The sequence below is a fragment of the Balaenoptera borealis genome (genome assembly GCF_965194805.1).
Source record: "Balaenoptera borealis genome assembly, chromosome: 8".
Classification (NCBI taxonomy): Eukaryota; Metazoa; Chordata; class Mammalia; order Artiodactyla; family Balaenopteridae; genus Balaenoptera; species Balaenoptera borealis.
This window is the reverse complement of record NC_138865.1, coordinates 99690980-99715339: the sequence shown is the minus strand read 5'-3', so window position 1 is coordinate 99715339 and position 24360 is coordinate 99690980. Positions and strand designations below refer to the sequence as shown.

Genomic DNA, 24360 nt, shown 5'->3' with positions numbered 1-24360 from the left:
ATCTCTGTTGCTTTGTGAGTATTTTAATGTCTTAAGGATGGCTTCTGTGACCAGAAAGGATTATTCAGAGACTACAGTTTAGCTGTTTAAATCAACTTTATTGCGGATATAGTTTGCACCCATAATAAATAAAATGTACCCATCTTTAGTGCATGGTTCCATGAATTGTAAAAAATGTGTAGATCTATATAATCACCAAAAAGTTTCCCTATGCCTCTCGGCAATCCCCCCACCCCAGCATCATGAAACTGTTGATTTGCTTTCTGTCGCTATAGATTAGTCTTACCTGTTCTAGAACTTCATATGAATAGATTTTTGGAGTATGTAGTCTTTTCTGTCTGGTTTCTTCCAACTCAGCATAGTATTTTTGATATTCATCCATTTTATTGTATATATAGTAGTTCTCTTTGTTGCTCAGAAGTATTCTATCATCTGGATATATCACTTCCATTAGTGGTATTAGTAATAGTTTTCACCTGTTGATGAACATTTGGGTTTAGTTTGGGGCTACTGTGAATAAAGTTGCTATGAACATTCATATGCAAGTCTTTGTGTGGATTTGTGTTTTAATTTCCTTTGGGTAAATATCCAGAAGTGGAATTACTGGACCATATGTTAAATGTATGTTTAACTTTACTTAAAAAAAAAAAAAAAAGGAAAACAAAACAAATTTACCAAACTGTTTTCCAATTTTACACTCCTATCAGCAATGTATCAAAATTACTTCCAGTTAATCTACAATCTCACCACCATTTGGTGTTACCAGTCTTTTTAATTTTACCAGTCTAGTGGGTACAAAGTGGTATCTCATTGTGGTTTTGAAATTCCCTGATGCCTAATGATGTCGAGCATTTTTCTGTTTGCATACTTATTGGTCACTCAGATATCTTCTTTTGAGAAGTGTGTGTTCCAGTTATTGCCATGTTTTTACCAGTTGTTTAACATTGTTTTTCAAAGAGTAGAGGTTTCAAATTTTAATGAAGTGAAATTTATTAGGTTTTTCTTTTATAGTTAGCGATTTCAGTGTCCTGCCTAAGAAATATTTGCCCCAAGGTTGCAAAGATTTATTTCCAACATCTTCTTCTAGAAGTTGTAAATTTTGCGTTATTTTGTTGTATGGCGTGAGGTAAGGGTCAAGTTTCTTGCTTCTTTCCTTTTTTTTTTTTTTTTTTTTAAATAGAGCCATCCGTGGGCTTCTTGGAAAAGGAGACGGAATCTGGAAGCAGCAAGAGGAGGGGTTTGCCTGACTTCCTGGGCCCTGGTGTACATGGAGCCCACACTTGAGAAGAGCAGAAGTTTCAGATAAGGTAGAAGAAACATCTGAGAAGGGGCTAACAATATATCGGTGCTGCTCAATCCAGCTAGTTTCAGCAAGGTACACAGTGAAAGGGTTTGAGGGGGCAGGGAGGGGGGCGATTGCACCAGATGAAGGGAGGTAAAGAGCAGTGGTGTGCAGGCTACTCACAGGGGTTATTATACTGAAGTTTACATTAAAATACTTAGCACTGAAATTGTGGAATGTATTTATATGTATATTAGTTTTTAAAATCTAAACAGTTAACAGTTTAAGTATCTAATCAGGAGTCTACTCCTGGGGTGTTTAAATCAGCATCTGAAAATCCCCAAATAGGAACTGATGTTCTAGAGGGAGTTTCTGCAAACTATTCAAATATCCTTATAGTTAGAGTTCATAAATTAGTATAAGGAATGTTAGATATTTGTCACTGGTGGCATGAGGAAATTCAAGACATGTAGGTGGGCTGGCTTGAAAACTGTGCTGGCACTTTCTCCCCTTCATTCTCTCTGTAGAATGGGAAGAATTAAATCTATGTCCTAGGGGATGTTGAGAAGAATGATGCAATATGCCCAGCTCCAGGCCTGGAACTGAATGACTGCTCAACAGTTGTATTTGTTCCTTTTCCTTCTTTACCACTGTATTTTGAGCTCCATCTTCTTTACCATTGTATTTTGAGCTCCCAATTTCATATCACTTACATGTTCACTTTTGTGTCTTCATCTCAACTCTCTTGCTAGACAATCTTTAAGCTTCACTAATTGTTGGCCTCCCTTTGGAGATCCCAAGGCCAAGTTTATCAAATCTTAGTGTATCTAATCACCTGGGATGCTGCTTTAAAATGCAGAGTCCAGGGATATACCTCAAAAGATTGTGATCCTGGCTGTGGTCCAGGAGTCTGTGGTATCATCACATACCTTCAGCTATGCTGAATGAGGCAGTCAGGGTTCATACTTAGAGAAATGTGTGATCTGAGAGAAGCTTGCTCAGAAGCCCTAGAGCTGCATCTTCTTCAAATTCGAACCTGAACAAAGACAGCAAACCTAGTTTTCCAGTCCCTCAGGGAGCCCCTCAGACTGAGCTGACCCAGAAACTTGAAGCAACCTCATCACCCAAGCTCCTCATTTCTGCTTTTCTTGACAACATAGAAATACCATTTTAGTCTGTCCAAAATGCATTTCCCCTTTCTCTGGTAACCCCCTGGAATTTGCTCACTCCTAGTTGAAATAAATGGTTCAAGCAAGGCTGATTCCCTCCTCTACCCCCAACTCAAGTCAATGAAGGTCGGCCTCCAGGGCACTTACTAGAGCAGGGGAGAAGAGTGCCCTTTCTTCGGGGACACTAAAATGGTAGGGACCTAAGCCTGGAGGGGTTAGTCTTGCATTAGGTGGAGAACCCGCTGAGAATGAAACAGTAACTATGGTGCTCCTGTGACAGCTTTAGGCCTCTGGAGTTCCTACTTGTATGAGTTACTAATTCTTTTTGGTTTAAGTCCGTTTGAGCTGGAATTTCTCCTTACAACTGAGAGTTCTGACTAATACACAGAACCAACCCCCCCAAAAAAGGCCTTTATATCACCCCCTCTCTCTCTTCTCACCCCTACCTTTCTGCACAAACAGATCCTCCCTCACTGGGCTGCCCCAGCGATTCCCCTGCATCTCACTCTCCCCACAGAATGTTACCTCCTTGCCCCAACTGAAATCCTAAGGACTTGAGTTTCCCATGTCCCTGTAAGCAGGGGACCGTCCTCTTTGGGTAGGGCCAAGTCTAGCCCAGTTTTCTTTTGCCCTCTGAGGGGGGAAAAAATCCTTTTCCTTTGAGATTCATGCTACCGAGCTCACCATTCATTACGAATTTCCTGATAACTTAATTCACTTAGGACTTTGACACCTGTTTTACAGTCTCCCCTTCCACCTCTGCCATCATTCCACAGGGATGTCACCATCTTATTAATAGCCTGTAAACACAGTTTATGTAGCACTTACTGTGTACCAGGCATGGTTCTAAGCACTTTACATATATTTTAGCTCACTCGACCCTTCTAGTAGCACAGGGTATTATTATCCCCATTTTATAGGTGAGGAAACTGAGGCATAGGAAGGCTGTTTAGACTTGTCTAGAGCTACCCAGACACTAAGTGGTAGAGTGGTATGAGGACAGGGAATCTAATTGCAGAGTCCAGGCTCTTAATACACATGCTTGCCTGCCAGTTCCCTGTTCACTGTAATTGTAGCATCCCCCATAATCTCCCCTCTACATTGGTCCTGGACATTTGGAAGGTCCTTGAAGAGGAGATGTCAGCTGAGGGTGGTTTGGATGGCCAATGGAGATCTGTACCTCCACTTCCTACAGCTCAAATATTTATTGTCATCTCCCGTGTAAATGTACCAACTAATAGGCCCAGAAGCTGGGATGTAAGTTGGGCTGAAGACACAGCAGTAGCAAAGCAAATTTTGTATTGTGCTCCTGGTACCCCATAAGGCCTCTTCTCTGCCCCACTAGTCCTTATTCTCTACAGGAAGGTTGCTGCATTCAGGCCAGCCCATGCTCCCTCTGTCTAGGACTGTCTTTAGAATGTGTCCCTTGTCTATATCCTTACCCATGGACTGTGTTCCTCAACCTTTTAGAAACTTTGCACAAGAGGTTCAAAACCTCTGTTTTCCTTCCCTCCTCTCTGTTTGAAAGAGCAGACAGAAGCCAGGGAGCAGTTTCACCATCCCAGCCAATCACACCTAGATGAGCTGCATCCAGAGTGCCTCCACCTGAAAATTCATGCTCCACCCTCTCACCCCAACAGCATCCCACTCCTTTCCAGCCTCCTGGCTCTCATTCCAGCTCAACAACTTGCCCATTTCCACTTCCAGCTTCCCTCCTGGCTTCACAATGCCAGCTAACATACTCGCCTTCCACGATCCCCAGTCCTGCCAACACATGACCCCAAGCACGACTAATTAGTGCTCACAACTGCTTTAATTATAACTACGTTTTGAGTGCCTACCATGTGCCAAGCACTCTCCTAATCACTTTACAAGCACTTTATTTAATCCTCAAAACACCACTGCCAGGAGTTAGGGACCATCATGATTCTCCTTTTACAGAAAGGAAAGCTGAGGCACCGGGAGGTCAACGCCTGCTCAGGGTCACAACTGCGTCACTCTGGCGGGACTTTCAACCCTCATTAGCTGTCTGCTTCGCAGGATTCCAGCCACCTCCCGGCCGTCACTACCGCACTAAACTGCTGTGTCACGCTGGAGCAGCAGGTTCCCCGTTAAAGTGAAAAAACAGGAAGGAGGGAAGAGAAGAGAACCTTCGCGATAAATTCCGGAAAGGAGGCGGAGGTGCACACGCAGAAACACTTCCTGGTTATCGTTACTCAGCATTTTGTGGGGTTCGCGGGGCTGGCGGGCAGGGGTGCGACGGGCCTTTCCGAGGAATCGTAGGTGGCCTCTTCTCGAGCCTGGGCACGTCCGATTAAGGCCTGGCTGGCCCCTTCCCAGGTGACCCTGTAGCTCTAGGGGGGTGGCCTCCGCCCGCCATGCACAGTGCAGGCGCCCTTCACGTCGCCCATCCCCACTCCCAGGTGGGGTACAGGTGGGAGGCGCCGAAGGTCTCCAGCCCAGAGGACTCCCAGGAGCTCCGCCCCGCGCCCGCCCCAGCCCTGCCCCAGCCCTGCCCCAGCCCTGCCCCAGCCCTGCCCCAGCCCTGCCCCAGCCCTGCCCCAGCCCTGCCCCTCCGGCCCCGCCCCTGCCGGCGGTCCCGCCCCCGTCCGGCCGCATCCGGGAGGCGGGGCGTAGCCCAGACGCCTTGGCGGGCCCAGGAGGCCCCAGCGGGCGCGCCCCCGCCACACTTACGCCGCGCGCGCCCGCCCGCCCCGCCCACCGTTGCTATAAAGGGAAAGCGGGCTGCGCGCTCTCCAAGCTTCGTTCGGCGTCTTGGATCCGCTTCCGTATATTCTACTGTAAGGTCGCTAGTCAGACCCCAGCAGCCAAGATGGTGAAGCAGATTGAGAGCAAGGTAAGTGTTCCGGGGCCGGCCAGGGCGCGGCGCGCAGCCCCAGCAGGTGGGGTAGGCGGTGGGCCGGAGGTGGGCAGGCCGCCCCTTCGCATCCCTGGAGGAAGGGGACGCGGCGACTCGGCCTGGGACTGCGAGAAGCCCGGGCCTGGGCGCTCCCGGGGCGGTGGAGCGTGCCCTGGAGGGCTAGGTCCGCGTAACCTATGCGCCCGGGGGATGCACGCGCGTGGGGAGCGCCCTGGAGTCCTCCACTGAGCCTCCGCCCCCTCCCCACCCCAGCCGGGAAACCGCGATTGGGTAAAGGATGGAGGGAGTCTGCCTTTGGCCCCGACACGGGCCCGGGCAAGGAGGTGGAGGGCTCCTTGGAGAAAGCCCGGGCTTGCTGGCTGCCACTCTCTCCCCGGGGAGCGGCGTGATCCACCCGCGCTGGGTGCAGTGAGCTCCCTGGGGCGTGGATCTAGGCCGGACACCCCCGGCTGCCTCCAGCACTGCCTGGCCGCAGAGCTGACGCGTGCTGCATCCGCGCGAAGGGAGCGGTTCCGGGCTGGAGACACCCCCCAAACCCCTTCGCTTGTACTAAGTCCGGCTCTAGGGGCCCAGGTGGCGGCAAGGAGGTGAAGTCCGGGCCGCGCCCTCGGGACTCCTCCTCCTGCGGCGCAGGGCGTGTTTCCGGCAGCTCTGGCTTTGGAATGACTCAGCCCCCAAGGCTGGGCCCAGGGACCTTCACTGCCCTAACCATCTGTGATTCACCCACGGTGAACTTCGTGGTCGGTGGGTTTCGCTGGAGCCAGGAGTGCCCCTGAGAGCGGCCGCGCCCCGCTGTGTGCTCGTCGGCTTTCGGGTACCCAGACGGCGGTTCTGTCCTTTTAGGAATGCCCAAGACAAAAAGTGTTCCATGTCGAGAGTTATTGCAAACTTAATACCCTCCTGCTCGGAAAACTCAAGAGCCTAACAGTGTCTGGTGTACTGTGGCCCCTCAAGAAGTGGATGTTAAATGCAGAGGCACAAAACTGAGTGGGAGAAAACTGATGTTACTCAAACAGTGGGACGAAACCGTTTATCCTGCGATACCGCCCACCCCAGTAAAGCAGGGGAAAGGCGGGTCGAGTGCCCCGACCTGGTTTAGGTGCTGGGGTTAGCTTTGGAAATGGAAGTTTGTCTGTTAATGGTTCCTTATCTTTTTGTTCCTTTTACAACCAGAAAACATAAAGATCGTTGTAGAAGGTTTGGGAAGAGAGATCTTCTGTTTCCTAGACGCAACCACAAAATAGTTGAGGTTATTTTTATTTCCGAGCTGTGTGTTTGTCGTCTAATTTAGCCTGAACACTTTCCATGTAATTAGAAGCTTTTTGTAATCATTTCAATATCTGAAGACATTGCTGGACATTTGGGCAGTTTTCCACGCTTCAGTGAATGTTTCTGTTCGTGAGGCTTTATACAGAGTTCAGGCTGTTTCCTCAGGTTAGGGTCTTGAGTGCAGGGTCAAGGGATGTGAACCTTTTATGACTTATTAACAACCTTTTCATTGGTTGAAAAGAGAGCGCCTTGGGCTTCCCTGGTGGCGCAGTGGTTGAGAATCCGCCTGCCAGTGCAGGAGACACGGGTTCGAGCACTGGTCCGGGAAGATCCCACATGCCACGGAGCAGCTAAGCCCGTGTGCCACAACTACTGAGCCTGCGCTCTAGAGCCCGCGAGCCACAACTACTGAGCCCGCGTGCCACAACTACTGAAGCCCGCGCACCTAGAGCCCATGCTCTGCAACAAGAGAAGCCACCGCAATGAGAAGCCTGTGCACCACAACGAAGAGTAGCCCCCGCTCGCCGCAACTAGAGAGAAGCCCGTGTGCAGCAACGAAGACCCAATGCAGCCAAAAATAAATAAATTTATAAAAAAAGAAGAAAAGAAAAGAGAGAGCCTTAATATTGAGTTTTTTCACATATTTTTATTCAGTGTCTACTGAGTGACAAACAACAGTCTATGAGAGGAGGAGCAGGTGGTCTTCTGCAGAGTCTGGTGACCTCATCAGTAGAACATGTGAAAACCTATGAAAGGAGTGAGAAATCTTTGGTCTATATGAATTGTCTCAGAATCCAAACACTACAAGCAGAAAATTGGTTCCTGGAGCACATTTCGGTCTTTCCCTATTTTAGTTGTCATAATTGTGGCACCCTCCTCCCCTCATCAGTACCAAGATGTACAAGGGTGACAGGAAATTCATTACCCAGAAAAGCACTATGGCCTGGGGCCCAAATCCCTGATAATCAGTTGATCTTCAAAACTATGATCCAGAGTCAATCAAAAGCTAAGCTAATGTTTCTTGTAAATATTGAGTACACTTTAGATTTTCATCCTGATGGACTTGGTGCCGTGGGCCAGCCAAGACAACTCTGAGGTTTTGGTAGTTTAGAGCCACTGGAGCCATTTCAGCTCCATTTCAGTCCATTAATGGACTATAAAAGTGAGGAGGAAGAAATGAAAAGTTTTTTTAAGAATGGCCACTGCCATTTCTTTTCTTCTTTTTTTAAAAAATTTTTAAATTTTATTTATTTTTTTATACAGCAGGTTCTTATTAGTCATCAATTTTATACACATCAGTGTATACATGTCAATCGCAATCGCCCAATTCACCACACCACCATCCCCACCCCACTGCGGTTTTCCCCCCTTGGTGTCCATATGTTTGTTCTCTCCATCTGTGTCTCAACTTTGGCCCTGCAAACCGGTTCATCTGTACGATTTTTCTAGGTTCCACATACATGCGTTAATATATGATATTTGTTTTTCTCTTTCTGACTTACTTCACTTTGTATGACAGTCTCTAGATCCATCCACGTCTCAACAAATGACCCAATTTCGTTCCTTTTTATGGCTGAGTAATATTCCATTGTATATATGTACCACAACTTCTTTATCCATTCGTCTGTCGATGGGCATTTAGGTTACTTCCATGACATGCCTATTGTAAATAGTGCTGCAATGAACATTGGGGTGCATGTGTCTTTTTGAATTGTGGTTTTCTCTGGGTATATGCCCAGTAGTGGGATTGCTGGATCATATGGTAATTCTATTTTTAGTTTTTTAAGGAACCTCCATACTGTTCTCCATGGTGGCTGTATCAATTTACATTCCCACCAGCAGTGCAAGAGGGTTCCCTTTTCTCCACACCCTCTCCACCATTTATTGTTTGTAGATTTTCAGATGATGCCCATTCTAACTGTTGTGAGGTGATACCTCATTGTAGTTTTGATTTGCATTTCTCTAATAATTACTGATGTTGAACAGCTTTTCATGTGCTTCTTGGCCATCTGTATGTCTTCTTTGGAGTAATGTCTATTTAGGTCTTCTGCCCATCTTTGGATTGGGTTGTTTGTTTTTTTAATGTTGAGCTGAATGAGCTGTTTATATATTTTGGAGATTAATCCTTTGTCTGTTGATTCATTTGCAAATATTTTCTCCCATTCTGAGGGTTGTCTTTTCGTCTTGTTTATGGTTTCCTTTGCTGTGCAAAAGCTTTTAAGTTTCACTAGGCCCCATTTGTTTATTTTTGTTTTTATTTCCATTACTCTAGGAGATGGATCAAAAAAGATCTTGCTGTGATTTATGTCAAAGAATGTTCTTCCTATGTTTTCCTCTAAGAGTTTTATAGTGTCCAGTCTTACATTTAGGTCTCCAATCCATTTTGAGTTTATTTTTGTGTATGGTGTTAGGGAGTGTTCTAATTTCATTCTTTTACATGTAGCTGTCCAGTTTTCCCAGCACCACTTATTGAAGAGACTGTCTTTTCTCCATTGTATATCCTTGCCTCCTTTGTCATAGTCGACCATAGGTGCGTGGGTTTATCTCTGGGCTTTCTATCTTGTTCCATTGATCTATGTTTTTGTTTTTGTGCCAGTACCATGTTGTCTTGATTACTGTAGCTTTGTAGTATAGTCTGAAGTCAGGGAGTCTGATTCTTCCAGCTCCGTTTTTTCCCCTCAAGACTGCTTTGGCTATTCGGGGTCTTTTGTGTCTCCATACAAATTTTAAGATTTTTTGTTCTAGTTCTGTAAAAAATGCCATTGGTAATTTGATAGGGATTGCATTGAATCTGTAGATTGCTTTGGGCAGTATAGTCATTTTCACAATGTTGATTCTTCCAATCCAAGAACATGGTATATCTCTCCATCTGTTGGTATCGTCTTTAATTTCTTTCATCAGTGTCTTATAGTTTTCTGCATACAGGTCTTTTGTCTCCTTAGGTAGGTTTATTCCTAGGTATTTTATTCTTTTTGTTGCAATGGTAAATGGGAATGTTTCCTTAATTTCTCTTTTAGATTTTTCATCATTAGTGTATAGGAATGCAAGAGATTTCTGTGCATTAATTTTGTATCCTGCAACTTTACCAAATTCATTGATTAGCTCTAGTAGTTTTCTGGTGGCATCTTTAGCATTCTCTATGTATAGTATCATGTCATCTGCAAACAGTGACAGATTTACTTTTTCTTTTCCAATTTGTATTCCTTTTATTTCTTTTTCTTCTCTGGTTGCCGTGGCTAGGACTTCCAAAACTATGTTGAATAATAGTGGTGAGAGTGGACATCCTTGTCTTGTTCCTGATCTTAGAGGAAATGCTTTCAGTTGTTCACCATTGAGAATGATATTTGCTGTGGGTTTGTTGTATATGGCCTTTATTATGTTGAGGTAGGTTCCCTGTATGCCCACTTTCTGGAGAGTTTTTATCATAAATGGGTGTTGAATTTTGTCAAAAGCTTTTTCTGCATCTATTGAGATGATCATATGGTTTTTATTCTTCAGTTTGTTAATATGGTGTATCACATTGACTGATTTGCGTATATTGAAGAATCCTTGCATCGCAGGGATAAATCCTACTTGATCATGGTGTATGATCCTCTTAATGTGTTGTTGGATTCTGTTTGCTAGTATTTTGTTGAGGATTCTTGCATCTATATTCATCAGTGATATTGGTCTGTAATTTTCTTTTTTTGTAGTATCTTTGTCTGGTTTTGGTATCAGGGTGATGGTGGCCTCATAGAATGGGTTTGGGAGTGTTCCTTCCTCTGCAATTTCTTGGAAGAGTTTGAGAAGGATGAGTGTTAGTTCTTCTCTAAATGTTTGATAGAATTCACCTGTGAAGCCATCTGGTCCTGGACTTTTGTTTGTTGGAAGATTTTTAATCACAGTTTCAATTTCATTCCTTGTGATTGGTCTGTTCATATTTTCTATTTCTTCCTGGTTCAGTCTTGGAAGGTTATAGCTTTCTAAGAATTTGTCCATTTCTTCCAGGTTGTCCATTTTATTGGCGTAGAGTTGCTTGTAGTAGTCTCTTAGGATGCTTTGTATTTCTGCGGTGTCTCTTGTAACTTCTCCTTTTTCGTTTCTAATTCTATTGATTTGAGTCTTCTCCCTTTTTTTCTTGATGAGTCTGGCTAATGGTTTATCAATTTTGTTTATCTTCTCAAAGAACCAGCTTTTAGTTTCTTGATCTTTGCTATTTTTTTCTTTGTTTCTATTTCATTTATTTCTGCTCTGATCTTTAAGATTTCTTTCCTTCTGCTAACTTTGGGTTTTGTTTGTTCTTCTTTCTCTAGTTCCTTTAGGTGTAAGGTTAGATTGTTCGAGATTTTTCTTGTTTCTTGAGGTAGGCTTGTATAGCTATAAACTTCCCTCTTAGAACTGCTTTTGCTGCATCCCATAGGTTTTGGATCATCGTGTTTTCATTGTCATTTGTCTCTAGGTATTTTTCGATTTCCTCTTTGATTTCTTCAGTGATCTCTTGGTTATTTAGTAACGTATTGTTTAGCCTCCATGTGTTTGTGTTTTTTACGTTTTTTTCCTGTAATTCATTTCTAATCTCATAGCATTGTGGTCAGAAAAGATGCTTGATACGATTTCAATTTTCTTAAATTTACTGAGGCTTGATTTGTGACCCAAGATGTGATCTATCCTGGAGAATGTTCCGTGCGCACTTGAGAAGAAAGTGTAATCTGCTGTTTTTGGATGGAATGTCCTATAAATATCAATTAAATCTACCTGGTCTATTGTGTCATTTAAAGCTTCTGTTTCCTTATTTATTTTAATTTTGGATGATCTGTCCATTGGTGTAAGTGAGGTGTTAAAGTCCCCCACTATTATTTTTTCTTTTTTTTTTTTTAAAGAAAGTACCTGAACTGTGTGTTTTTTTTTTTAATTTATTTTTATTTATTTATTTTTGGCTGTGTTGGGTGTTCGTTTCTGTGCGAGGGCTTTCTCCAGTTGCGGCAAGCGGGGGCCACTCTTCATCGTGGTGCACGGGGCCTCTCTTCTTGCAGAGCACAGGCTCCAGGTGCGCAGGCTCAGCAGTTGTGGCTCACAGGCCTAGTTGCTCCACGGCATGTGGGATCTTCCCAGACCAGGGCTCGAACCCATGTCCCCTGCATTAGCAGGCAGATTCTCAACCACTGCGCCACCAGGGAAGCCCTAAAGTCCCCCACTATTATTGTGTTACTGTCGATTTTCCCTTTTATGGCTGTTAGCAGTTGCCTTATGTATTGAGGTGCTCCTATGTTGGGTGCATATATATTTATAATTGTTATATCTTCTTCTTGGATTGATCCCTGGATCATTATGTAGTGTCCTTCCTTGTCTCTTGTAACATTCTTTATTTTAAAGTCTGTTTTATCTGATATGAGTATAGCTAGTCCAGCTTTCTTTTGATTTCTTTTTGCATGGAATATCTTTTTCCACCCCCTCACTTTCAGTCTGTATGTGTCCCTAGGTCTGAAGTGGGTCTCTTGTAGACAGCATATATATGAGTCTTGTTTTTGTATCCATTCAGCAGGCCTGTGTCTTTTGGTTGGAACATTTAATCCATTCACGTTTAAGGCAGTTATTGATATGTATGTTCCTAAGACCATTTTCTTAATTGTTTTGGGTTTGTTTTTGTAGGTCCTTTTCCCTTTTCTTCTCTTGTGTTTCCCATTTAGAGAAGTTCCTTTAGCATTTGTTGTAGAGCTGGTTTGGTGGTGCTGAATTCTCTTAGCTTTTGCTTGTCTGTAAAGCTTTTGATTTCTCCTTCGAATCTGAATCAGATTCTTGCCGGGAAGAGTAATCTTGGTTGTAGGTTCTTCCCTTTCATCACTTTATGTATATCATGCCACTCCCTTCTGGCTTGTAGAGTTTCTGCTGAGAAATCAGCTGTTAACCTTATGGGAGTTCCCTTGTATGTTATTTGTCGTTTTTCCCTTGCTGCTTTCAATAATTTTTCTTTGTCTTTAATTGTTGCCAATTTGATTACTATGTGTCTTGGCATGTTTCTCCTTGGGTTTATTCTGTATGGGACTCGCTGCACGTCCTGGACTTGGGTGACTATTTCCTTTCCCATGTTAGGGAAGTTTTCGACTATAATCTCTTCAAATATTTTCTCTGGTCCTTTCTCTCTCTTCTCCTTCTGGGACCCCTATAATGCGAATGTTGTTGCGTTTAATGTTGTCCCAGAGGTCTCTTAGGCTGTCTTCATTTCTTTTCATTCTTTTTTCTTTATTCTGTTCCACAGCACTGAATTCCACCATTCTGTCTTCCAGGTCACTTATCGTTCTTCTGCCTCAGTTATTCTGCTGTTGATTCCTTCTGGGGTAGTTTTCATTTCATTTATTGTATTGTTCATCTGTTTGTTTGTTCTTTAATTCTTCTAGATCTTTGTTAAACATTTCTTGCATCTTCTCGATCTTTGCCTCCATTCTTTTTCCGAGGTCCTGGATCATCTTCACTATCATTATTCTGAATTCTTTTTCTGGAAGGTTGACTATCTCCACTTCATTTGGTTGTTTTTCTGGGGTTTTATCTTGTTCCTTCATCTGGTACATAGTCCCTTGCCTTTTCATCTTGTCTATCTTTCTGTGAATGTGGTTTTTGTTCCACAGGCTGCAGGATTGTTATTCATTTTATATATATATTTTTTAACTTATTTATTATTTATTTTTGTCTGTTGGGTCTTTGTTGCTGTACGCAGGCTTTCTCTAGTTGTGGCGAGCAGTGGCTACTCTTCATTGCAGTGCGCGGGCTTCTTATTGCTGTGGCTTCTCTTGTTGTGGAGCACGGGCTCTAGAGCGCAAGCTCAGTAGTTGTGGTGCGCAGGCTTAGTTGCTCCTCGGCATGTGGGATCTTCCCGGACCAGGGCTTGAACCCATGTACCCTACATTGGCAGGCGGATTCTTAACCACTGTGCCACCTGGGAAGTCCCTGCTGCCATTTCTTGAACTCCCATCTTTAACACACAGGCACTTTGCTAAATGCTTTACAAACCACTCTTATGCCTGTTGATTACCTTCGGAATGGGTGTGTTTAGGAAAAGAGATGCTAGATGCTGCTTTTATTCATCTGCCCCAAATACATTGTTTTGTTTTCAGAATGTTTGTGTTAGTGATGGGGACCTTTATCAGTCCTCACTGGTAGTTTCTGGGAGGTAGAAATTATGGTTTGCTTCTTAGTCAGATAATATTGAATCATTCTCACACTGATGTCTGTTTTAGGCAAACTTTATTATCCAGAGAATAGAACTTGTCATGAAGTCTTACATATACCTGGCTCTGCGACTCATGTTCAGTGAAGTCAAAAGTCATTGCTGAAAGATATTCTAGGTTGAGAGTAACCTCACCAGTATTTACTGAGGGCCAACCATGTTCACAAAACCATGTATTCATCTGACCAGACATTGTCAATCTTTATTTTCCTGTCTTATCTGGATCTTGCAGTAAAGAATGGCTGGTTTGACCTAAATAAGTCACATTAGGGAAGGCTTTGAAGGAAATTCATCTGGAAAAAAATCGGTGATAGTTTGGGAAAATAATTTCTGTACTTCTTACTCTCTGTGTGCACCCTCCACTGCATGCACACACCTCCCCACACCCAAAGGTGTGGTGTGTTTATTTGTATGCAGGTTTGTACCTGCATAACTGAAAAGGGTACAGAAGTCATGACCTACCATTCCAGGAAACACCATTTGTGAATTGTTTTCCCCAAAAACATGAGGCAGAAATTAGAAATCTAGAGAAGTAACTTCAGAGGAATTCACTTTAGTTTTTTTGTTGTTGTTGTTAACAGTGCTTTATTTACTTTCTTCTTTACTTGGACCAAATCTGATCTGATTCTTAGCTTTTAAAGGAGGGGGGCAGTTTTTAATTAAACCAATGTGACTGCATTTTTCCCCTTGAAGAAAACCGAGACTTCAGATATAGATGTTTGTGTTTTGATTTCTCTTCATGGCCTTGGTTTTGGTCAGCACCAGCTGACTGACTGTGGTTAAAAAAGAGCCGTCCCTTGTTAACTAGAAGGTTAGGTTGCTAGGGTTACAGTATCAAAACCATTGGTAAATTATTCAGGGAGGTTGGTGGTAAGGGATTTCTTGATCGTTTCTACTGGTGGAATTTTATTCAACAAGCATTGCTTCCAAAAAATAACAAAGAAAATTCTCTTCATGAGGGACTAAAACTTTTTCATTTGGTCAACAATGAGGGCAGAAATCAACGATAGCATGTATGATCTCAATTCTGGAAACTCCATTAAAAAGAGTATAAGGACATATGCTTAATGTCAGCAGTGAGTGTAAGGCTGTGGAGAAGGTTATTTTCCTTGATTGATATTTATTTTTTTGAGCTTTTGGATGTTCTACCATAGATAATACTAGCTTAATCAAAAAGTTTTAGTTTTTAAAATAACTTGTGGTGTTTTAGTTGCAAGATTCTGTGCCTTTGTGATTTATTCAATTGAAGTGTGATTCCTTGGATCAATCATTGAGCATTTAGTGAATGTCTACTATATATTATACCTAGATTTGATGTGGAAACTGTTTTTTATAAATTTATTTTGTGTATTTATTTTTGTTTGGCTGCGTTGTGTCTTCGTTGCTGCTCACAGGCTTTCTCTAGTTGCGGCAAGCGGGAGCCACTCTTCATTGCGGTGTGCGGGCTTCTCATTGCGGTAGCTTCTCTTGTCACAGAGCATGGGCTTTAGGCGCACGGGCTTCAGTAGTTGTGGCATGCAGGCTTAGTTGTTGTGGCGCACAGGCTTAGTTGCTCCACGGCATGTGGGATCTTCCCAGACCAGGGCTCAAACCCGTGTCCCCTGCACTGGCAGGCGGATTCTTAACCACTGCACCACCAGGGAAGTCCAGATGTGGATACATTTTTAATACAAATGTCTTTATTTTCCTTTCATTTACTTAGTTTGGATGTGGATTAACCAATTAATATTTTATATTTATGAAGACATGAATATTGATACACTGTATACATCATACTTGTTTCATCTTATCAAATAACATTACACCACAGTAGGATTTCTTCAAACAGTTTATTTGCTTTGTTTTCCTTTTTTTATTAAAAAAAATAGGCCCTGCCTTTTTATTTTTCATGAATTTATTTAACATTTGGAAAATCCATTTGTATTTCACCCTGTAACAATTGTAACAATAAAGATTTCTGGAAGCTGAGAGTGAGTCTATTATATAAAATGTTGTTCTTATTGGTTCCATTCTTGCCAGTATGTCTGGAATGTGTGATCAAACCTCTAGCTTCCTCTGGCCCATCCCTAGCCAGTCAACTCATCTTGTCTGTCCCTAGCAATTTCTATTACTGTGCTTCCAGATCCCCAGATTTTCCTGATCTGATTACATTAGATTTTGACAAATTCTCTACTCATTGATGATTCATTTTTTTAAATAAATTTGTTTATTTATAAAAAAATAAAAATAATAAAAATGAAAAAATAAAAAAATAAAAATAAAAAATAGGCCCTGAAAGCAGGACCTCCAAATTGTGCTTTGTGTCGCATTTTATCAGGGCTTTTGGAAATAAATGTAACTTCTTAACATCTGCTTTTCTCTTTCCCTTAGTATGCTTTTCAGGAAGCCTTGAACAGTGCAGGAGAGAACCTCGTAGTAGTCGACTTCTCAGCCACGTGGTGTGGGCCTTGCAAAATGATCAAGCCTTTCTTTCATGTAAGTATTTATTAGCCAACTTCTGCTTTTGTAAACTATTAGTGTGTTTGTTTGGGGTTGGTGGTCACAAAGCTAGGAAAGAAGGACAGAGGTTTTGTTGTTGTCGGATCTTTGGTCTAAAAATCATAGCATGACAATTTAGGTTTGACACATACAGCCTATTGAAGACAACTTTCAGCAGTTAATTTGTTTGTCTTAAGTGGTTTTGTTTTTCTTCACAGTGAAACATGGGCCCTATTTGAAGTTCAGGAATCAGAGTTGATGTTACAAATCATTTTATACCAAGGAGAATTTGATTCAGGGAAAATGTCTTTTATGCTTACCCATCCCTAAATATTTGGATCTTTAGTCCCTACTTTTAAGTTTCCATTTAAGAAGCTTGAGTGTGTTGGCTGCCATTGCCCAGTGCTAAATCTTTGTGGATTTTTTTTTTTTTTCTAATTTTCTAGTCTCTCTCTGAAAAGTATTCCAACGTAGTGTTCCTCGAAGTAGATGTGGATGACTGTCAGGTACGTGGCTGGAAATTTGGAATAATGTTGAGCTTTTTGCATTGGCCTTTTCCTCTGAATTAATTACACATTGCTTGTTCTCATAAATAAGTAAAACACTAGAATTACAACCCTAGTTAAAAAGTTTATTTCAGAAGAACGGGTGATTGTGCCAATTATGAGCTTAATCCTAGATGTCAGGAGCTAAGTACATCACATCCTAAAATAGAATGATTAAAGCATCTGTTACCCATCTTTACTAGTCACCTTTTTTTTTTTTTAATTAATTACTTTTTTCTGTGGCTGTGTTGGGTCTTCGTTTCTGTGCGAGGGCTTTCTCTAGTTGCGGCAAGTGGGAGCCACTCTTCATCGCAGTGCGCGGGCCTCTCACTGTCGCGGTCTCTCTTGTTGCGGAGCACAGGCTCCAGACGCGCAGGCTCAGTAGTTGTGGCTCACGGGCCTAGTTGCTCCGCGGCATGTGGGATCTTCCCAGACCAGGGCTCAAACCCGTGTCCCCTGCATTGGCAGGCAGATTCTCAACCACTGCGCCACCAGGGAAGCCCTACCTGTCTCTTTCTAAAAGCCCAAGTAATCTACCTAACATTCTGAGGAGCTGCTTAACAAACAGAAATTGAAAAGACCAAACACCAAGATGCCTGATAGAGAGCTGAGAGAAGAATTTGGGGGAACATTTCAAGATGATTGGTTTAATTTAACAAATGCTCGTTTAGCACTTTGGGCCAGGTGCACTGTTCTTTGTGCATAACAAGTATGGATTCATTTAATCCTTTGTCCTGTCATCCTGCCCAGGTTGACCATGGAGTTACAGTTAGTAAGTAGCAGAGCAGGGATTTAAATGTGTGTGGGCAGGTTTGCTTAGCCCCAGCAGGGCAGGAGTGGGTTAGGGTATGAAGTGGCAACAAAGGTGCTGGACCTGGCTTCCAGTCATGGCCCCATGGCCCAGTGACTTCTGCTTTAGGCTCATTCTAGTATCCCTTGAGCCTTGGTTCTTCTGTCTATGACCAGATCTTAATACCTGCCCCCACCAACCTTGTAAGGTTGATTATTCATTGAGCAAACATGGAAATCCTGCTAAAGGTCCAGAAGGGTCTATAAAAAGGGTGTGTGGGGGGGAAATGTATGGCAGTATTTTCTAAGCCTGTGGGCACCTCCCAGTACCACATTGCTTATTCCCAGCACATTTCTCATCTTTCTTTCTTGCCGGACAAGCTCCTTGACTTAAGCTTCACATCCTCTCCAGGAATTCTCCTCTAGTTACTCCCTTTTATGCCCAGACTAGGTTAGTTCCCTTCCTCTGTGTCCCCCTGGGTCCTCTGCCCCTCTTTTTCGTGGATTGATGGTTGTCCAATGGGAGGATTGTGTCCCTTATTAGCTCTGTGGGCTTGGTGAAGTTATCTGTTCTGTGCCTCAGGTTGAGCCTCTGTTAAATGGCATCATAAATCCAGCATCATAAGGCAGTTGTCAGGATCATGTGAGATAAGACCTGTGAAGTGCTTAGAGCAGTGCCTGGCACATGATAAGCATTCAGTAAGCTTAGCTATTACTATAACGATCTTTGTGTCTGTCCTTCATTAGTCTGTCAGTTTCTTGGGATCAGGGACCCTGTCCTTATTCGCCTTTGTTTCCTCTTTATCAGCACACCTGTCTGACCTGTGGTTGGTAGGTGAAGAATGAATGAATTGGTATGGTTGTCAAGTAAAGTTATTCTAATGTGTCCTGGGTTTTTGTTCTAAGTAAGAGTAGACAGCATGTGTTGTTTGCGAAAAAAACTCTTGCTCCCTATTTTCACCTAACTTATTTTTTTAAATCTCGTCACCTTAGCCAGGTGAAAATGGCACCTGGAAGGGACTAAAACTGGTACTGACCCTATCAGACAGCAGGTGAATACATTTTTATTCGGAAGTACTAACATATGCTAGATGCTGCACTAAGCCCTCTGCCTACATTGTATCATTTCATCCAGGCAGTGACCATTGAGAACTATTTTTATCAGCATCCCCCCTGAACAGATAATGGGACTGCAACACAGAAGGGAAAAAGGTTGATTGAGGCAGAGCCTGTGGATTTGGCCCCTGTACTGTGCTGGGTCCAGGACCAATGCTTTCTGCCTCAATCCAAAACCTTTGGGAAGCAGGTGTGCAGAGCAGGCCCAGACTTCAATATGACAGCCCCTCCTTTAGACGCGGTTGTCATCCTCAGCATCCCCCTGAAAGTATGTAGACCTCTAGACCTTGAAGTGACCTCCTCATAAGTTGGGGACCTTTCACTTTGAGCAACATACGATTTTTTGTGTGTGTGGTTTTTTTTTTAATACTCTTAATGACAACTATTACACTGTCTAAATAGCCTTATCAACCTTTTGCGGCATTAAAAATTGAATTCCAGAACCCTTTGGTCACCCCATACACACAGCAATAGTCTGTCAGTTCCTACTTACCTGGCCATTCAGCAGTTAGCAAGGCAGTTAATTCAAACAAAAAGGAGTTCATTATCAATCCGTGAGTTGTTTTTCCCCCATGGAATTTATGAATTACACGAGTGGATCTTCTTTTTGTTGCTTTGGAATGCTGTAGGTAAAACCATCCCCTGATTTTGGCTTGAAAAGAATGCAGATGAGGGATAAAAATGACATCAATTCATTATTTTGAGTATTAGATCATATCAAATAGATGGAATATTTTAGGGCTGAATTTGTTTTTATATTTTTTATGCAGATAATTCCTGTCCATGCAGACTCAGGGTACTTAATGTTTATAAGTATCTTTGGGGCAAACAGCAAAGAAAATAGAAAAATCTCCAAACACTTGGGCTGGAAGAGATTATCTTTTAGGTGTAATAGATTCAAATGGACAGTTAGGAGGCATGGACGTATAATGTGGTACACACACAAAACAACTCTGTATGCATAGTGAAGTGTGAATACTACTTTTGAAAATGATAGACTGATCTTATTTCCTTAACAGTGGACTCTACTCCCAACTCTACAGAGTATGTTACTTATAAGCTCAAAAGAAACAAAGTAACTTAGGCCTGATTGTTTTGCAACCTTCTAGAATGCCATGTGTTTCCATTATGATGAGAACAGCCAGGAATGAGTTAATAACAGGTGACAACAGCAGATTTAAAGTTATTTTGGCTATACAGCATGCTGAGCTAGAAACCAATGAAACAAAAGTTAATAAGGTAAAATGTAGCCTCGTTACACTTACTAATAAAAATCTGAGATGGGCCAAAACTATAGGGATGGAGAACAGGCGGGGGGCGGGAAGGGGGGATGTGCGCAGGGGTGGGGGCAGAGGGGGAGTGTTTGACCGCAAAGAAGCTACTGAGGAGGTTTTATGGGAGTGAGGGAAGAGTTCTGTATCCTGATTATGGCAGTGTTTATATGACTACACAAGTTCCAGATTGTTTATTTTTTTTTTAAATGGCAGGAACTGGGTCTGTCATTAGAGAGTGGCTAGCTTTCTGTTTTTAAATGAAGGAAGTGGTAAACTTGAGATCAAGAATGTTTTTAAAACCTCAAAGGTAACTACTTAATTTTTAAGTGTGCATGCCTTTCAAATCACTACAGGAGTGGGCAAATTGGTCCATAGAACAAGTAATAGAAAACAAAAGAAAAAAAATAAAACATTAACAGAGGCAGCAGAGATCAAATATTAGTTATAGAACTACTAACCTTTACTGAGGTCCATAAAAGATTTTACTAGATGGGCATACTGTCTTCCAGGATGTTGACTCGGTATTATTAAAATGCTAGTTAGTACTCTCAGATTCATCCAACATTTTTGGGAAATTGATCATGACATTCTGAAATAATGTAGTCAGGAAAATCCTGGAAAGTATTTTAAGAAACTAATTAGGAGGGAAGTCATAGAGGATGGGAAAGGACAGGCCCCATAAAGTACATTAGCAGCAATAGTTAAACCAGTGTGGTCTTGTAACCAGAGTAGGTATGTAGATCCATGGACAAGACTAAAAAGTCCAAAAAAGTAGAATCAAATCTATTAAACCATGCATTAACAATTAACCATTTGGGGTTAAGATGTTGCATCTCTACCTCATTCTTTGCCCCCAGATACAAGCTAGAAGAAATCCAAACATAAAAATTCTAGAAAATACTGAACATGTAGAAGTGATACACTGTCAAGCACATTAACTGCCCCATTTCTTATATTCTTAAGAATTTGATTAACTGTTTTTCTCTGTGGCCATTGCAGAAATGGGCCTGAACAGTTCACTCACAGAACTGGAGTCTCTTTCTAAATCCAGTAAAGCACATGCATTCAGTGACTGGCGTAGGGAAGGGCAGATGGATCCTGTTACATGAAAAATCTTAAACTGGATGTCAGAAATCATGATACATACTGATAAACTGACACATTCAAATTGGGAGGTGGTTTAACCATGTGTATCTAGAGCCTTTAAAGTGAATATTTTCATTCCCTTAGCAATGCTTATTTTCATGGGTGGGGATTGAACCATAGTGTAGAGATGCTTAGGCAAAATCTGAGCCTTTTACATATTGACCAGCAGGTGAGTTAAAATGATCCATCCATACAGTGACAGCTTTCGGACCATAAAAAGGTGAGATTATACTTATCTAAATAATTAAAATTGAAAATGATCTTCTTAAACCGAGCAACTTTAAGGTTTTTTGCCCTGGGACACGTCTGAATTTATTCACAAGAATGTGCGTAACCTAAAAGTCCAGTGTGGTGGATTCAATTATGGTACAGAATCCTGCGTCACCTTTAAAAAAATCACTTTCATACCCAATGAGAGAATTCTTAATGCTTCAACTAAAAATTTACCATGTAAAGACTTGACTGCAATTTTTTTTTAATTTTATTTATTTATTTTTGGCTGTGCTGGGTCTTTGCTGCTGTGTGCGGGCTTTCTCTAGTTGCGGTGAGCAGGGGCTACTCTTCGTTGCGGCGCGTGGGCTTCTTGTTGCCATGGCTTCTCTTGTTGCAGAGCATGGACTCTAGGCACGCGGGCTCTAGAGCGCAGGCTCAGTAGTTGTGGCGCACAGGCTTAGTTGCTCCACGGCATGTGGGATCTTCCCGGACCAGGGCTCGAACCCGAGTCCCCTGCATTGGCAGGCGGATTCTTAACCACTGCGCCATCAGGGAAGCCCTTGACTGCAATTTTAAGACATAAAACATATGAACGTGATTTAAAAAACACTTCAAGTCTTTCTCAAAGCATTGACACCACTTCTGAGCATTTATCTTGTTTCTAGTTTTTTGTCTTATTTTATTGTAAGTTAGGCAGTTGTACCAATGCAGGAATGCTAAGCTCTGGCTAGGAGAGGTATAAGGCATCCAGAATCTGAGACCAGCAATGAGACTCATTTCCGTTGACTGGGAGCCTGTATTTTCTGCTGATGAAGCTTTGCGATTAGCTTTTTCATCTGAACGTTGTGATCAGTGTTCAGGTCCTGCTGTCTTTGGATGCGGAATATCTTTTTTTGGTAGGTTCCAGTCTTTGTCAATGGTTGTTTAACAATTAGTTGTGATTTTGGTGTGCTCGAGAGAGGAGGTGAGCTCAAGGTCCTTCTACTCCTTCTTACTTACTTACTTATCTCCAGGTCCTGTTTTGCATGCTTTCATATGTGATGCAGGTCAGTTGCACCCCCTGTATGTTTCTATGATTAGAAGTGGCGGAAAGGGTGGTTCACACTTTCCAGACCACTGCCCTTCCACTGTGGTATTATAAAAACAAAACTAACACCCACCTCTTTTGAGGCTTCTGCCAGCTGCTTGCATGAAAGATGGTATCCAACTGGCGGCTTACAAGTGTCAGGAAGAGAGAGGGAAGGGACTGCACTAAACTGCTGCTCTCCAAGTGCTGGGAGGGGCCGGCCCAGTGTTCCCAAATATTCAACCAATTCAGAGATTTTTTTTTTTTTAAGCATTTACATGAACCAAGTAACATATCTAGACCAGCTTCAGCCCCCTAGACAACCAGTTTCCAACCTTTTAGCTAAACCAGTCCTTCTACCCTTCTAACTTGTCATCTTCTGGTTTCCCCATTACTCACGGTCCAGAACCTTGACATGCGCAGCTCATTGTCTTCCTGTCAACTCTCCACCCCATTTTCCATCCTGGATTCTCATACTACAAGGAAATTTCTGGAATTGTAAATTGGTACAATTAAAATGTTATGATCTTCATTTTGATGGTCTTATCACAGGTTCTTGGTAATTTCCTTATGACTGTTGCTTTCAGTTGAGTACTTAGTGCCTGGAATATAGTAGACATTCAGTACATACTAGCCATTTTATTGCAGCCATTACTGCCCTTGTGCTTCTTGTTGCCGAGCATTTAAAGAAAAAGTAAAGGTTATCTGGAAACAGCAGTGTCCACCACCCTTCCTGCCCAAACTGGCAACAGGACATGTGCAATTTCATAAAGACGTAAAACCACACTTTTCTTCCCATCAGAGGAACAGGTAAAGTTAGGCTGGTGTGCTACCATTGACTGGTGGCTCAATCTAAGAACCGCTCCTTTTTTTGGCGGGGGGGCCATGCAGCCTGGCATATGGGATCTTAGTTCCCCAACCAGGGATCCAACCCACACCCCCTGCAGTGGAAGCTTGAAGTCTTAACCGCTGGACCGCCAGGGAAGTCCTAGGACCACTCCATTTTTAATTCCCATGCCCCTTACTCCCAAATTCCCACCTGGAAGTCACCACGGTGTTTTTAGCTGAACTTCCTTCCTTTCCTGTGGAAGTTCTTTGGTTTGCGTGGTCTGCTTCTCAGAGTTCTGCCTCCGTGGTTGGTGTCCTCCACAGCTTTTGCTGCTTGGTGAGGGCTGTGTGGTTCTTTCTTCACTTCTCTCCTGATCCTCTTTGCGGTGCCAAGCTGATGTATTTGATCCCTAATGGACCTGTTCACTTGAAACTCTTGTCCAAACCAAACCATTTTCATGGCATTCCCCCCCCCCAAACCTGGTGTGAACAAGGTGTTGAGAGGTAGGGGTTATAAAACAAAAACAGGGGGCTTCCCTGGTGGCACAGTGGTTGAGAATCTGCCTGCTAATGCAGGGGACACGGGTTCGAGCCCTGGTCTGGGAGGATCCCACATGCCATGGAGCAACTAGGCCCGTGAGCCACAACTACTGAGCCTGCGCGTCTGGAGCCTGTGCTCCGCAACAAGAGAGGCCGCGATAGTGAGAGGCCCACGCACCGCGATGAGGAGTGGCCCCCGCTTGCCGCAACTAGAGGAAGCCCTAGCACAGAAACGAAGACCCAACATAGCAATCAATCAATCAATCAATCAATAAATCTTTAAAAAACAAAACAAAACAGAAAAACCAGTGTGGAGCTGTCCCTCTAGATCACCATGACCTTATTCTTGAACAAGTCCTTTGTAAATAAGTTGTTCCTCTCCCTAACTAAACTTTTGCCTTTATGATCATCATCTATGTACCTCACTCCAGTACAACTGGGAATAATTCGATTAAACAATTTGAGTCATTGTATAGAATCTGATTCTAGTATCTCTCAAAGATGAGAGTACATATTAATTAGAATTTTAATTAAGAATATAACCAATTTGGCTTTTGTGCTGC

The 24360-nt window shown here is 42.7% G+C and overlaps 1 protein-coding gene across 1 annotated transcript in view; it reads left to right on the top strand.

The window, feature by feature from the left end:
• Positions 1 to 5088: 5088 nt before the first annotated feature.
• Positions 5089 to 24360, top strand: part of LOC309634274 (thioredoxin) — a 20267-nt gene continuing 995 nt past the window's right edge. Inside the window, exons 1-3 of the mRNA XM_082404253.1 lie at positions 5089 to 5308; positions 16173 to 16277; positions 16727 to 16786. Of these exons, the coding sequence (XP_082260379.1) occupies positions 5285 to 5308; positions 16173 to 16277; positions 16727 to 16786 (189 nt within the window). The 5' untranslated portion in view covers positions 5089 to 5284. The remainder of the gene's footprint in view (positions 5309 to 16172; positions 16278 to 16726; positions 16787 to 24360) is intronic.